Raw genomic sequence first — 15,466 nt, forward strand, 5'->3', positions numbered from 1 at the left:
AATCCTAACGCACCAGAAACCGAGATGCCAAATACAGGAAACAGACGAAATGCCCAGCATAAAGGAAATCAGAAGAGGTATTATACTCATCGACACAACAGCCAACATAGAGGTTTTTAGCTCTTGCGGCGATTCAAGAATTCTGTCCAACCCACGGTAATCGAGACAGAAAACTGCACAGTGAATATCCTAAACTACACTTTTCATGGAGAGAATCAATTCGCGCCACAGGAAGAGTACCTTGTACCAACTTACAATAAACAACCTGAATTAGCTCAAAACGCCTACGAGGAGACCGAAGACATAAAGATTAATAATCTGGAGTATTTGAAGGAAACACAACTGATAATCAATCGACACCAGAAAATCACGATAGTCGGAGGGGCAATCTTCATCACGGCATTAATCATTACAAGCATTCTTTTCCTTGCAACCAACATCAGGAAGAGGAGAATTTTACAGGTACAGGTAAAGGCGAAAGTCCACGAGAAGATTCTAAGGATTCAGATAATGGATCAACCGAAGAAGAACTCAAGGGAATAAGCTTCAGTAAACTGTTAACATTCAGCTCTCCAAAAGGTCAACCGAGGACGGTCAACAGTCTCAGAGGGGAGGAGTTATGGAATATCGAACCCGCTACACCCGTAGCAACAGTACCGAACCCACAACCCACATGGTAACGGACATTCGACACGTCAATTGGAACACCACGGATACGCTGAGACAGCAGGAGCTCGAGGGTTCAACACCTGAAGAGGACAACGTGGCCGATCATCATCGACGGTATTGATTTTGTCTACTTAGCAGGTAATAGTTTATAAAAGGGTTAGCGATAGGAATGCAAGCTCAGTCTCGATTCAGTGCTAGTTGCAGAGATATATCATATGTAATTAATTGTAATCCACCGAAGTTTAAGTAAAAGTGTAATAGTTAATAATTAAAGTGAAATAAATATTTTTTTTATTATACCGCGGAATATCACGGCATAATTTATATATATATATATATATATATATATATATATATATATATATATATATATATATATATATATATATATACATATATATACATATATATATATATATATATTTTTTTTTTGCGTTATGCGTAACATTTGGTAGTACCCACCCCCTCCCCCACCTTTTAGTGTAACAAAGTGTAACGCAAGCTGGACCTCCCCCTCCCTCCAAAAGCGTTACGTAATTTGTGAACATACCCTAAGACAAATAAGACAAATAAGACAAATAAGACAAATAAGACAAATAAGACAAATAAGACAAATAAGACAAATAAGACAAATAAGATAAATAAGACAAATAAGTAGTTTATAATGAATGTCTTTTGAGTACCTGTGAAGGATTTTGTAAGCATTTTTGACAAGAAATAAATGGTACCGTTCATGCATTTTGCCTTTCCAAGACATATAATGATTCGTATTAGTGAAATGAATCATAAAATTGATTTTTTTTGTCACGTGCCATGTTTTATCACCCCAAAATTCACCAGGAGGTGATAAAATTGGGATAATTCTGTAAGAGAAAAATTTGTTCAGAATATGAATCAAAACGGTACAGCAAATACATGGCCAGTAAAACTTTCTCGCAAGATTCTGAGTTTGGTTGATGATATTTAAAATGTGTGTATTGAGAATTAATCGGTTCTTTTCTTAATCCGGGCGTACTTTTTCAAAGTACAAACAATAATCATTTGGCGGGCATCGGAGCGAGACGCTACAATCAATTTATATGCATGGTGACTGAAGAAAATATAATGGCGTTAGTATCGGTTCGAGAGGCGGCCGTCGGCAAGTGGTTGATATAAAAATGTATTGAATATGATAGCGAACATATCGATTTGGCAGTCGTCCGTGAAAAGTGAAATTTGCTCGCAAGATTTCGACTTTGGTTTTGGCGTTTTTATTATTAGGATATGGCTACAGCGTCGATGGCTGTGCGAATCTCGGTAAAAATTCAACATTTTGCTGTGATCACGGTAATAAAAATTAAGTGTGTAGAGCTCCATAATCGTCAGTCTTGGGCGATGTTCCTCCAGTTTCCTCGAACGTTCAGAGTCCCCTGGTCCGATTCCACCGCGTGCAGCCAACGTGTTCGTGGCCTTCCACGAAGTCGCCGGCCCATATCTGGTTCTCTGTTGAATATTGTTTTCGCTATTCTTTCTTCCGACATTCGCACTAAGTGACAGGCAACTGAGATTCATTTGTACGATTGCTTCTTTGTATACTTGATACAGCTCATGATTCATGCGTCTGCGCCACACGTCTACGCAGCACTTTTCGCTCGAAAACCCCGAAAGTTCTCCGGTCCGCCTCTTTTAACGTTCGCAGCAGCAATATGTCTTTTCACTTCACGGGAAACGTCATTGTCACAAGCGTTCCAAGGTAAACAAGTTCTTCAACAACTTCAAACACATCCCCATCAAGCACCAACACCACTAGGTCTTTCTTTATTTCTACCTGGCACCATGTACTATGACTTAGTAAAGTTGATGGTTAAATCTATCTTCGCCGTCTCCCTCTTCAGTGGGACAAAAGCCTTCACTACTGCTCTGCGATCGATTCAAATAAGTTCGATGTATTTGCGGACGAATACCAGGAGCATATGCGACCGTGTGATGATAGTGCCGTTCCTCTGCACGCCAGATCTCCTAATGGCGCCTTCGAGTGCCATGTTGAACAATAAACTCGATAGTGTATCACCATGCTTCAACCCGTTTAAGGTCAAAGACAAGGTTGACACTTCGTCTGCAATCCGAACACTTGATTTCGAGCCATTCAACGTTGCACGTATCAGTCTAATCAGTTTATCCGGAAAACTACGTTCGGACATTATCTGCCACAGCTCTTCACTGAATCGTAAGCTGCCTTGAAATCAATGAACAGATGGTGAGTCTGCAAGTTGTACTTCCGGAATTTATCAAGGATCATCCGCAGTTAAACAGGATACGTGGCAGGATTTTGTACGCCGAGTTCAAAAGGGGCGATCCCTCTGTAATTGGCACACTCTAGTCTGTGCCTGGACATATGAGGCCATCCAACCAGCCGGCAGGCAATTCTTCATCCTCCCATATTTTCTGGATAATGTGGTGGATTGATTGATGCAGCTGCTCACTTCCGCGTTCAACCGGGATGTGGGGTGGCTGGGTTCGATTTCCGGTGCTGGTCTAGGCAATTTTCGGATTGGAAATTGTCTCGATTTCCTTTGGCATAAAAGTATCATCGTACTAGCCTCATGATATAGGAATACAAAAATGGTACCTGAGCTTAGAAACCCCACAGTTAATAACTGTGGAAGTGCTGAATGAACACAGCCGCGAGGTGGCAATGTCCCAGTTGGGAATGTAATGCCAGTAACAAGAAGAAGAACGGAAACACAAGCATGTGACGTTTATTCGCGTGGAAAGTATGGAAAGTATCCTTGGAGTTTTTAGTTGAACAAATGATCATTTTAATAAACAACTTGAAAAACGATGGTCTTCGAATCCACTTCATGGTCTGCAGCGTATGCAATTAAAATATATTAAAAATCGAGTTAAATTGGAGATTTGGGACACACGAGCTCAATTACAACAACAACGAAAAAGCAAAGGTTTGAAAACCTCAATACTAAATATTATAAATATTGAAAGAAATCGGGAGCCAGTTTCTGTGTTGAATGATAGAAAATAACATAGAAACTACTTTGTTGACCGCAAATAATACTTCGCCACTTACCTTTCTCTCTTCAAGCCTGTTTTAGGCTCGAATGTTGGTTTCATTTATTTCCTAAATAAAATTCATAACCTGAGCTATGATATTTTATTTTTGGCTCATGTCTATTTATATTTTTCTTAGTCATAAGAATATTTTAGTATTATTTTAGTATTTTTATTTCATATTTTAGTTGACGTGTTTCTTCTGCATCCACTGTTTTAAATCACCGTATGTATTTTGAACTCTCTGTACAGTTTTACTCAAACTTTCCAGTTTGACTCTCAAAATGTTGCTTCGATCATATAAATCCTCCAACAAAGTTGTATTTGACGCTGCCGCATAATACCCCGCTGAAACGTCCTGTAAGCGATAGAACATTCGCTTTGCATTGCTAACAGAATCCAGCCCAGATAAGCTCAAGTATTCGACATATGAATACGATTGGCAGCCAATGTTCGAGTCGGCTACGTATGTGCTAATTTTACGAATCAACATCGAACCCATTATCACATTCAATCGTTGGCAGTTCCATAGATTTCTACCCAGAGTCACTTGTCCCAGCTGGGGAAACGATAAATGCAGCTGATCGACGTTTAAACTTTTGAGGAAGTTGGTATGCAGATTGAGGATCTGAAGATTCGGCGAGTACCACAAGCTACTGTCGAACTGAATTATGAAGTTTCTACGCAAATTGAGCTCTGTCAACTTTGGGAGTTCCAGAGGTTTTGTCACTGGTTCAAAAAAGTAGATTTTGTTTCCACTGAGGTTGATTATTTCCACTTTTGTCAAATTGCGAAATGTTTCCATGCTCACAATTTCTATGGGGTTTCCTTCGATGCGCAGATATCGTAGCTTTCTAAACACTTCCACAAACTTCATAGAAGTTATACGAGCCCCCACCACGGTTAACTCTTCCATCGCATTGTCCGCCAAATAGTTGGTGAAAACCGTAAGTACATTGGTGAAGTACAACCCAAGCGATCGCAGCTTTGTTGGGATCGCAAACTTGGGCACCATACAGTTGAAGAAATTCACGCGGAGCGCCTCTTCTGGCAGCCGACGACCCAAGGCCGGCGAGAAGGACGAAAAGTTGGACTGGAAGAAGTTGATGTTGGTCGGTGGAAGGTACACATCCCGCGCATCGATATCACTGCGTACGACGATGTCCTTTAAACTGCAACTGTCCGCGAGGATAACGGAGGGACTTCCGGTGGCTTCGAAGCAGTTGTAGTACCAAGGCGTTGCCAAATGAACGTGCATTAGCAGAAGTGCGGGAAGGATTCTGAAAATCGAATGAAAGTTTTTATATAGTAACGCAAGAAAAAAATATGAGTTTGATTAGGTACAGTAGCGATTTACAATCCATTTCAGATAGGACTAGACATCAGAGCAAAAATGAATACAATAACGTTATCAACATTTACTGATGTGAGATGTAGAAATCATTTGTTACTGATACAGATCAAATGAATGCTTCTCCTAGCTCAATACTACTTTGAGTCTCATAGGGTAATAGAGATGTTGCTGAACCTATGTTTTATTTTGGAACATTTTTATTATCAAAATTCTGGTTGCGTTTAACTCCCGAATAGATCATCCCCATACCATAATTCCTTTAAATACAAGTAAGTACCGGAATACTTGTGCAAACAGTCGAGTGTTTTAAAAGGTCACGAATTTCTTCAAACTAATGATCTCTGGTGGCGCCAATAATCAAGTTGCCTTGACCGATTTTATTGCACAGTCGACAACGTTTCGCATCGTGAACCGATTCCGAGCCATGATTCATCCCCATCCCAATCAAAGCCACCTCGACGTGATGACGACTGCCCGGCGCGTTCTTGATTACTTCAGTGTTCGTGTCTCCGGTGAATGCCTAGCCGCTGGTTGGTAGGAGCCTACCCCATTTGGTGGCAGTTGAATCAAAAGGCGCCCATAAATTATCCCACCATTTATGTAATGATCCGATTGCACTCTCTCCCTTTCATTTCCGAAGCGAGTGCGCAATATCGGACATGAATTGAATCGGTAGTGGCGCTTATGAGCGTCCAACACAGAGATGGATGCTGCCGCTGCGGTCGTGCACAGTAGGGTGACCATGTGGAGCTTCTAAGTAGAAGGACAGCAATCGTTTGCAAGTTCAATTGTATGAACCACTGAGAAAATGAATAGCGATGCAGTAGACTAAAAAAATACCCATGACCACCCTATTCCCGATGCGGATCAGCGCCACTACTGTGCGCCAGCCTCTTGATCGTTGGTCAGTTGTATTGCCGTCGACGGTAATTCTACAAGTAAGCAACGTCAATAAGCATAAATCAAATAAATACAGCCTGTCGGCTGCGAAGTGGCCATTATGGGCTTTTGATCGGAGTGTTTTGAATTTTAGTTGAATCATTGCAAATCTCTCGAGAATAAACTAGAATGCAAATTTGAATTAAATTGTTATTGATTTGTGGATCAGGCGCAAAATCAGTATCAGACTTTTTGGAATTAGGGTATCCAATTTTCCAACAAACATACAATGGGGTCTCACATATTATCTATGTATTCATTTGTGACACATTCACAAAATTGCAACGTGTGCCGCGGTTTTTTTACAAATGATGGGTGATTCATGCCTTCGACACCTTCAGCGATAACAAAATAAGATAATTAGACTTATTTTGACATCCTTCCGAAAATGGACCTAATTGGTGTTTCCATCGGGCCTGGATCCAAAAGATAGCCAACATAATTAGCAGCACCATGCATGGCTGGCTGTCCGAGTCTATGCAAATTTCTGTCTATCGAAAAGAAAATATCACGCTTCTCTAATCTGTTGCATGGTCTCAAATTAATTGAAACCTAGTAATTCCCCACTAACATAAACTCACACCGAGCCGAGAAGCGATGACACTCTTATCTGTTGCAATCAATCTTGGCATCGTGTCTCCAATTTCCAAAAGGAGACAGTAATTAATTGTTATCCATTCACAGATCGTTTTGATTGCTATGCGATCCAATAAAAATCGAATCGACAACGGTTTTAATTGCCACCGTTTATGAATAGCTTCTGCTGTTTCGAAAATGTTATAAATGAAATCCATAAATTACGTCATACTTAACCATCAAGAAGTGTGTCAATTCAATCAAAACTGTCAAAGGTGTGAATAGGATGTAAAAAAAGCCTTGCTATGGCATGGGTCTGAAGGGTCTATCAGAACTCATGGACGATCTGGTAGATATCATTACCTTGAATGTCACCTTGGTGGAGTAGCCGCCACGCCACGCCGCTGCCGCCGGATGTTTTTTCCACGCCGACGGCTGCTGAAAGACTACCAATAGTTTATTGGGTTTCGTACATTCTGTTAAAAGAGCATATTTTCAGTCAAGCTCATATTACTTTTTTGTATGGAAGTGTTTGGGTGGATACTCATAACTGTAACTAGCATTGAGTTGATTTTTATATAAAAGTATGCTCGTAAACATAAACATATTTTCTTTAAGGTTCCTTTTCATTTCCCGAAGTGAATCCATCTATTTTGGTACTAAGCTGAAATATTAGTAAACTTAGACAAGTTTGGCAAACGAGGTGGAAGAAATCTTATTATGCCATATTTTTGCCTTTTTTATATGCGGTTTTATTCTTCAAGTCTTTCGTGAAACAGAAGAAATTCTTGAAGAATTTTCATGAAACTTTTGTAGGAATTCCGGGGAGAATTCTCGGAAAAACTTTCCATAGAATTCCAGGAGAAACTTCTCAACTAATTTATGTTGGAACCTTCTCAAGAATTTCTTGAGGAAAATCCGAAGGAATTCCTGTAAAAACTTCTAAAGGAAATCATGGAGAAACTTTTGGAAGATTTTCTGGAGGAACTTCCGGAGTAGCCGCCACGCCACGCCGCTGCCGCCGGATGTTTTTTCCACGCCGACGGCTGCTGAAAGACTACCAATAGTTTATTGGGTTTCGTACATTCTGTTAAAAGAGCATATTTTCAGTCAAGCTCATATTACTTTTTTGTATGGAAGTTTTTGGGTGGATACTCATAACTGTAACTAGCATTGAGTTGATTTTTATATAAAAGTATGCTCGTAAACATAAACATATTTTCTTTAAGGTTCCTTTTCATTTCCCGAAGTGAATCCATCTATTTTGGTACTAAGCTGAAATATTAGTAAACTTAGACAAGTTTGGCAAACGAGGTGGAAGAAATCTTATTATGCCATATTTTTGCCTTTTTTATATGCGGTTTTATTCTTCAAGTCTTTCGTGAAACAGAAGAAATTCTTGAAGAATTTTCATGAAACTTTTGTAGGAATTCCGGGGAGAATTCTCGGAAAAACTTTCCAAAGAATTCCAGGAAGAACTTCTCTACTAATTTATGTTGGAACCTTCTCAAGAATTTCTTGAGGAACATCCGAAGGAATTCCTGTAACAACTTCTAAAGGAAATCATGGAGGAAATTTTGGAAGATTTTCTGGAGGAACTTCCGGAGCAATTCTTGGAGAAACTTCAGGAAAAACTCCTAGAGGAACTTTCGAAGAAACTTCCTGAGGAATTGCTGAAGAAATTTGAATGGAATGTGTTAGGAATTCCAGGAAGAATTCTTGGAAAAACTTTCCGATGAAATCATTCCAAAGCTAAGTAATTGTTTGGAAGTAATTGTTTGGAAAGCTTTCCAAACAATTATTGCAGGAGCATCCAAACAAATTCCTGGAGGAACTTCTGGAGGAATTCCTGGAAGAGCTTCCAGGGGAATTCCTGGAGGAACTTGTGGAGGAATTCCTGGAGGAACTTCCGGAGGAATTCCTGGAGGAACATCCAGAGGAATTGCTAGAGAAAATTCCGGAGGTGTTCGAACCTTCTCTAGAATTTCTTGAGGAACATCCGAAGGAATTCCTGTAAGAACTTCTAAAGGAAATCATGTTGGAACTTTTGGAAGATTTTCTGGAGGAAATTCCGGAGCAATTCTTGGAGGAACTTCTGGAGGAACTCCTGGAGAAACTTCCGATGAAACTTTTTGAGGAATTGCTGAAAGAATTTTAATGGAATGTGTTAGGAATTCCGGGATGAATTCTTGGCCAAAACTTTCCGATGAAATCGTGGGGAAGCTTCCCAAAAGATTACTGGTGGAACTTCCGGAGGAATTCCTGGAGGAACTTTCGGAGGATTTTCTGGAGAAACTTCCGGAGGAAGTCCTGAAGAAACTTCCCGAGGAATTCTTGAAAAAACTTCCCGAGGAATTCCTGGAGGAACTTCTGAAGGAATTGCTGGAGGAATTTCCGGAGGAATTCCTGGAGGAACTTCCGTAGGAATTTCCGGAGGAACTTCCGTAGGAATTCCTGGAGGAACTTCCGTAGGAATTCCTGGAGGAACTTCCGTAGGAATTCCTGGAGGAACTTCCGTAGGAATTCCTGGAGGAACTTCCGTAGAAATTCCTGGAGAAACTTCCGTAGGAATTCCTGGAGGAACTTCCTTAGGATTTCCTGGAGGAACTTCCGTAGAAATTCCTGGAGCAACTTCCGTAGGAATTCCTGGAGGAACTTCCGTAGGATTTCCTGGAGGAACTTCCGGAGGAATTCCTGGAGGAACTTCCGGAGCAACTCCTTGAGGAACTTCTGGAGGAATTCCTTGAGGAACTTCCGGAGGAATTCCTGGAGGAATTCCTGGAGGAACTTCCGGAGGAATTCCTGGAGGAACTTCCAGAGGAATTCCTGGAGGAACTACCGGAGGAATTCCTGGAGGAACTTCCAGAGGAATTCCTGGAGGAATTTCTGGAGGAATTCCTGGAGGAACTTCCGGAGGAATTCCTGGATGAACTTCCAGAGGAATTCCTGGAGGAATTTCTGGAGGAATTCCTGGAGGAACTTCCGGAGGAATTCCTGGAGGAACTTCCGGAGGAATTCCTGGAGGAACTTTCGAAGGAATTCCTGGAGGAACTTCCGGAGGAATTCCTGGAGGAATTTCTGGAGGAGTTCCTGGAGGAATTTCCGGAGGAGTTCCTGGAGGAACTTCCGGAGGAGTTCTTGGAGGAACTTCCGGAGGCGTTCTTGGAGGAACTTCCGGAGGAGTTCCTGGAGGATCTTCCGGAGGAGTTCCTGGAGGAACTTCCGGAGGAGTTCCTGGAGGAACTTCCGGAGGAGTTCCTGGAGGAACTTCCGGAGGAACTTCTAGAGGAATTCCTGGAGGATCTTCCGGAGGAACTCCTGAAGGAACTTCCGGAGGAGTTCCTGGAGGAACTTCCGGAGGAATTCCTGGAGGAACTTCTAGAGGAATTCCTGGAGGATCTTCCGGAGGAATTCCTGGAGGAACTGCAGGAGGAATTCCTGGAGGAACTTCCGGAGGAATTCCTGGAGGAACTTCCGGAGGAGTTCCTGGAGGAACTTCCGGAGGAGTTCCTGGAGGAACTTCCGGAGGAGTTCCTGGAGGAACTTCCGGAGGAGTTCCTGGAGGAACTTCCGGAGGAGTTCCTGGAGGAACTTCCGGAGGAGTTCCTGGAGGAACTTCCGCAGGAGTTCCTGGAGGAACTTCCGGAGGAGTTCCTGGAGGAACTTCCGGAGGAGTTCCTGGAGGAACTTCCGGAGGAGTTCCTGGAGGAACTTCCGGAGGAGTTCCTGGAGGAACTTCCGGAGGAGTTCTTGGAGGAACTTCCGGAGGAGTTCTTCAAGGAACTTCCGGAGGAGTTCCTGGAGGAACTTCCGGAGGAATTCCTGGAGGAACTTTCGGAGGAATTCCTGGAGGAACTTCCGGAGGAATTCCTGGAGGAACTTCCGGAGGAGTTCCTGGAGGAACTTCTGGAGGAGTTCCTGGAGGAACTTCTGGAGGAGTTCCTGGAGGAACTTCTGGAGGAGTTCCTGGAGGAACTTCTGGAGGAATTCCTGGAGGAACTTCCGGAGGAATTCCTGGAGGAACTTCCGGAGGAATTCCTGGAGGAACTTCCGGAGGAATTCCTGGAGGAACTTCCGGAGGAATTCCTGGAGGAACTTCCGGAGGAGTTCCTGGAGGAACTTCTGGAGGAGTTCCTGGAGGAACTTCTGGAGGAATTCCTGGAGGAACTTCCGGAGGAATTCCTGGAGGAACTTCCGGAGGAATTCCTGGAGGAACTTCCGGAGGAGTTCCTGGAGGAACTTCCGGAGGAGTTCCTGGAGGAACTTCCGGAGGAGTTCCTGGAGGAACTTCCGGAGGAGTTCCTGGAGGAACTTCCGGAGGAGTTCCTGGAGGAACTTCCGGAGGAGTTCCTGGAGGAACTTCCGGAGGAGTTCCTGGAGGAACTTCCGGAGGAGTTCCTGGAGGAACTTCCGGAGGAGTTCCTGGAGGAACTTCCGGAGGAGTTCCTGGAGGAACTTCCGGAGGAGTTCCTGGAGGAACTTCCGGAGGAGTTCCTGGAGGAACTTCCGGAGGAGTTCCTGGAGGAACTTCCGGAGGAGTTCCTGGAGGAACTTCCGGAGGAGTTCCTGGAGGAACTTCCGGAGGAGTTCTTCGAGGAACTTCCGGAGGAGTTCCTGGAGGAACTTCCGGAGGAATTCCTGGAGGAACTTTCGGAGGAATTCCTGGAGGAACTTCCGGAGGAATTCCTGGAGGAACTTCCGGAGGAATTCCTGGAGGAACTTCCGGAGGAATTCCTGGAGGAACTTCCGGAGGAATTCCTGGAGGAACTTCCGGAGGAATTCCTGGAGGAACTTCCGGAGGAATTCTTGGAGGAACTTCCGGAGGAATTCCTGGAGGAACTTCCGGAGGAATTCCTGGAGGAACTTCCGGAGGAATTCCTGGAGGAACTTCCGGAGGAATTCCTGGAGGAACTTCCGGAGGAATTCCTGGAGGAACTTCCGGAGGAATTCCTGGAGGAACTTCGGAGGAATTCCTGGAGGAACTTCCGGAGGAATTCCTGGAGGAACTTCCGGAGGAATTCCTGGAGGAACTTCCGGAGGAATTCCTGGAGGAACTTCGGAGGAATTCCTGGAGGAACTTCCGGAGGAATTCCTGGAGGAACTTCCGGAGGAATTCCTGGAGGAACTTCCGGAGGAATTCCTGGAGGAACTTCCGGAGGAATTCCTGGAGGAACTTCCGGAGGAATTCCTGGAGGAACTTCCGGAGGAATTCCTGGAGGAACTTCCGGAGGAATTCCTGGAGGAACTTCCGGAGGAATTCCTGGAGGAACTTCCGGAGGAATTCCTGGAGGAACTTCCGGAGGAATTCCTGGAGGAACTTCCGGAGGAATTCCTGGAGGAACTTCCGGAGGAATTCCTGGAGGAACTTCGGAGGAATTCCTGGAGGAACTTCCGGAGGAATTCCTGGAGGAACTTCCGGAGGAATTCCTGGAGGAACTTCCGGAGGAATTCCTGGAGGAACTTCCGGAGGAATTCCTGGAGGAACTTCCGGAGGAATTCCTGGAGGAACTTCCGGAGGAATTCCTGGAGGATTTTCATCTGGAATTCCTGGAGGAACTTCCGGAGAAATTCCTGGAGGAAGTTCCGGAGAAATTCCTGGAGGAACTTCCGGAGGAATTCCTGGAGGAATTTCCGAAGAACCTTCTGGAGGAATACCTGAAGGAACTTCCGCAGGATATTTTGGAGGAACTTCCGGAGAAATTTTTGGAGGAACTTTCGGAGGTATTCCTGGAGAATCTTCCGCAGGATTTCCTGGAGGAATTTCCGTAGGATTTCCTGGAGGAGCTTCCGGAGGAGTTCCTGGAGGAACCTCCGGAGAAATTCCTGGAGGAACTTCTGGACGAATTTCTTGAGGAACTTCCAGAGGAAATTATGGAGGAGCTTAAGGAAGAATTCTTGGAGGAACTTCCGAAGTAACCTCTGGAGGAATTCCTGAAGAAACTTCCGGAGGAATTTTTAAAGGAGCTTCCGGAGAAATTTTTGGAGGAACTTCCGGAGAAATTTTTGAAGGAACATTCGGAGGTATTCCTGGAGAAACTTTCGAAGGAATTCCTGGAGGAACTTTAATCTGTTTATTTTTCTGAGTTGGCAACGCTGAGTGCCAGCAAGCATGGGCATGGTTCTTGTCACGTTTCGGATGCTAAGATGCAGTAAATATTTTGCTGAGAATCAGCAATAAACGAGCTCTGAAATTTATTTAGCTACAGTGGTGTCCACTTTTGCAGAGCTCAAAAAAGAAAAGTGTGCCGTTTGTGTTATTTTGGAAATGGTCGTGTTTCATGCTCCAAGAAGCTCTCACAAGGGCCTTGCACCTGATCTCAAAGTGGCCAATATCCCCAGAATCATATGGTCGGGGTGCTGCCAAACCGCACCAATCGGATTTTTGACTCACTTTTGATAATTTGTTCGTAAAAGGAAAATAGAAATCATTTAACATAAATCCATACGACCATTTTTTGTAGGATATCATCAGTTCGGGGGTTGTGGGATATCCGATATGATTTGTGATCAATAAAATCTGATGACCGAAAGCTTGGGCAGAAAAATGAGTAAATTTTTGTTGGCGCTTGATGCGATTCGGCAGTACCCCGACCATATCTGGATGTCATAACCCAACTTGCAAAATACTAAAGTTTGATATCCATTTTACCATTGTTTGTAGTACATATTTTGAAAATGGCCGGTTTTGATTCTCCCCAAGGAACTGGCCATTTTGGGGCCGGTTCCCAAAGGGTCATTTAGAAGAAACCTGTTGTTGACCATTTCTAGATCAGATGTCATGATTTTTAGCTCTGTTATAATTCCTATATAAAAATCTACCGATATGAATAGAGACGAAAAAAGTAACATTTTGATGGACTTATATCGTCAAAAGAGGAAGTTGTGGTTAATTTCACAGCATCTGACCCAGAGACCCACTAGGTTTTTTTTAACTAATTGCTTAACAAGTTCTTTCATATTTAGTCTAAAATGTAAGGAATTCGAGGCATTCAACCATCTGCATGGTAAAGTAAATTTAGTTATACATCAGAGACTACTGTTTTGTTAGCGAGGACTAAATACGATGAATCCTTAATTAGCACGACTAAAAAATAGGATAAAGTCACGGCGCAGTTTGGTAAATCTTACTCCGTAACACAATGCGTATGAGTGATCTACCCTGTGTTACGGGGAAAATTCTCTTCAATAAAGAATAATAAAAGGGACACTATGGTAAACAAATGAGACCGAAACGATTATCAAAGCATGTCAGTGAGGGCTGCTTCTCGGATTTTGTTTTGATCGCACTTGTATCAGGGACCTCATTGCATAACTCGACTCAAGAGCATTTTCGCACGAACAGTTTACATGATTTGCTCGTTTTCATTAGAGATGCGTAATTCCGCCCACATTAATAAGCATTGCATTGAGGAAAAATTTTGCAGACGCTTACCAGCTAGAACAATTCTATTTTTTGAATATCACACGCCTTCTTGATTTCCATAGCTTGCAGCGATCAAGTACGAGTCACTGAAGACGGCCTTACAGTTGAGTTCGAAATACGTATCTGTCAAAGGTACAATGAAGTAGTGGAATTAAATGGCATAGTACAAAATCGTCTTATGACAAGTCAAAACATTCCACTAAAAGCTTAAAATCATTTTCATATTAATGTGTTGTTTAGTTGGTAATTTGCAAGAAAAATCGTAAAATTGAAACAGCAATAATCTCGTGCTGTCTAATGCCATAGTACCAGAAAAATCCCGAAACAAAACCATCGTTAGCGCGAGAAGTGGCCATCGGGTCGGAAAGAATCATGGTCCTTCGAAACAATTTATGCATAGGGAGAAGACCCACCAAGTGGATCCTTGCGTAAATTTCCATCTCGAGATCACCATGGGAAGCAATGACGGACGCACACGACGCGTGACCTTCCAGCGAGAAAAGGTTCAACTTCTCAACGCAACTTCAACGTGGCTCTAGCCCGAAGATCAACACCGTGGACCGATGCACGCTCGGCAGCGCCAAGTTTATGATTTCCTCGTCAGCAGCAGCAACGCTTTTTTACGTGTCCATTATCGCTTGGCAGAACTCGGCCCACTCATGCATGAGCGCAGGAGGCACATATCTTAAGTATGATAGTTTACCGTAGTGAACAAACCGAAAGCGAAAACGCAGTGATACGGGATGGGATTGTACGGCTACGAAATTAAACGTTTTCGATGAATCCTGACTGATTCGGGGATGTCCCGTTGCCTTTACCAGTCCGGCCTCCATCGTACAGCATTTGGACCACCCAATTTGTAAAATTAACAGTAATTTACGAAATAATTACAACACTTTTGAGAATAAATTATGGCCGACTGTCAGGGGACGTTGGGAGTTTTATGAAATTTGTTTTGTCGCTTTTTATCCCCAGCATCGATCGGTAATTGCACTTTGATAGGGTTCATCACGTCCTTCGTCTGTGGGATGGTCAAAAGGGCTAGTCGAGACAACCACGCTTCTTCAGAATACAACATGCGCAACTCAAATTCATCGCCAAGACCCTAAGTGGTAATTGAGCCCCGAAACGGTTGATTTTCAACTTAGGATAAATGTCTTTTTAGCACGCATCAATTATTTACCGTCACGAAATGACGCTGGAGCTGGATATCCGGCGTCTGGCGTACGCTCCCCGACGGTGAATTATTTGTCTCTTTGCATCATCGAGTGGGGAAACAGCATCTTTTAGGAAAGATCCCCATATCGCTTCGAGCTAATGAAATACCAGCGTGTTCATTGTGTCAATTTGCTCGTCCCAAATTATAAATTTTGTTGGGTAACCCAACGAACAGCGCCCAGTGGAAAGCGCCCACTTGCAAGACAATTTAAAGGCCAATGGAAGTCATTCTCAATATCCCG

The 15,466-nt window shown here is 43.3% G+C and overlaps 1 protein-coding gene across 2 annotated transcripts; it reads right to left on the reverse strand.

The window, feature by feature from the left end:
• Positions 1-3,717: 3,717 nt before the first annotated feature.
• On the reverse strand, positions 3,718-14,068 carry LOC134219931 (uncharacterized). Of its 2 annotated transcripts, none has more exons than XM_062698835.1 (2): positions 14,016-14,068; positions 3,718-4,994 (listed from the first exon to the last, which is right to left on the reverse strand). In XM_062698835.1, the coding sequence occupies exon 2, from the start codon at positions 4,970-4,972 to the stop codon at positions 3,899-3,901; it is 1,074 nt and encodes a 357-aa protein (XP_062554819.1). In that variant the 5' UTR covers positions 4,973-4,994; positions 14,016-14,068; the 3' UTR covers positions 3,718-3,898. The 2 variants fall into 2 exon arrangements, with proteins under 2 accessions (XP_062554819.1, XP_062554818.1); XM_062698834.1 differs by lacking the exon at positions 14,016-14,068 and adding an exon at positions 5,059-5,134.
• Between the last annotated feature and the right edge of the window lie 1,398 nt (positions 14,069-15,466).

Source organism: Armigeres subalbatus, chromosome 3 (genome assembly GCF_024139115.2).
Source record: "Armigeres subalbatus isolate Guangzhou_Male chromosome 3, GZ_Asu_2, whole genome shotgun sequence".
Taxonomy (NCBI): Eukaryota; Metazoa; Arthropoda; class Insecta; order Diptera; family Culicidae; genus Armigeres; species Armigeres subalbatus.

Excerpts from the sequence above, each read along its gene's own strand:
- LOC134219931 (XM_062698834.1), bottom strand. The coding sequence starts at position 5,078 with ATGGATTGTAAATCGCTACT. Across the intron at positions 4,995-5,058 it reads ATGGATTGTAAATCGCTACT|AATCCTTCCCGCACTTCTGC; the intron begins GTACCTAATCAA and ends TTCGATTTTCAG.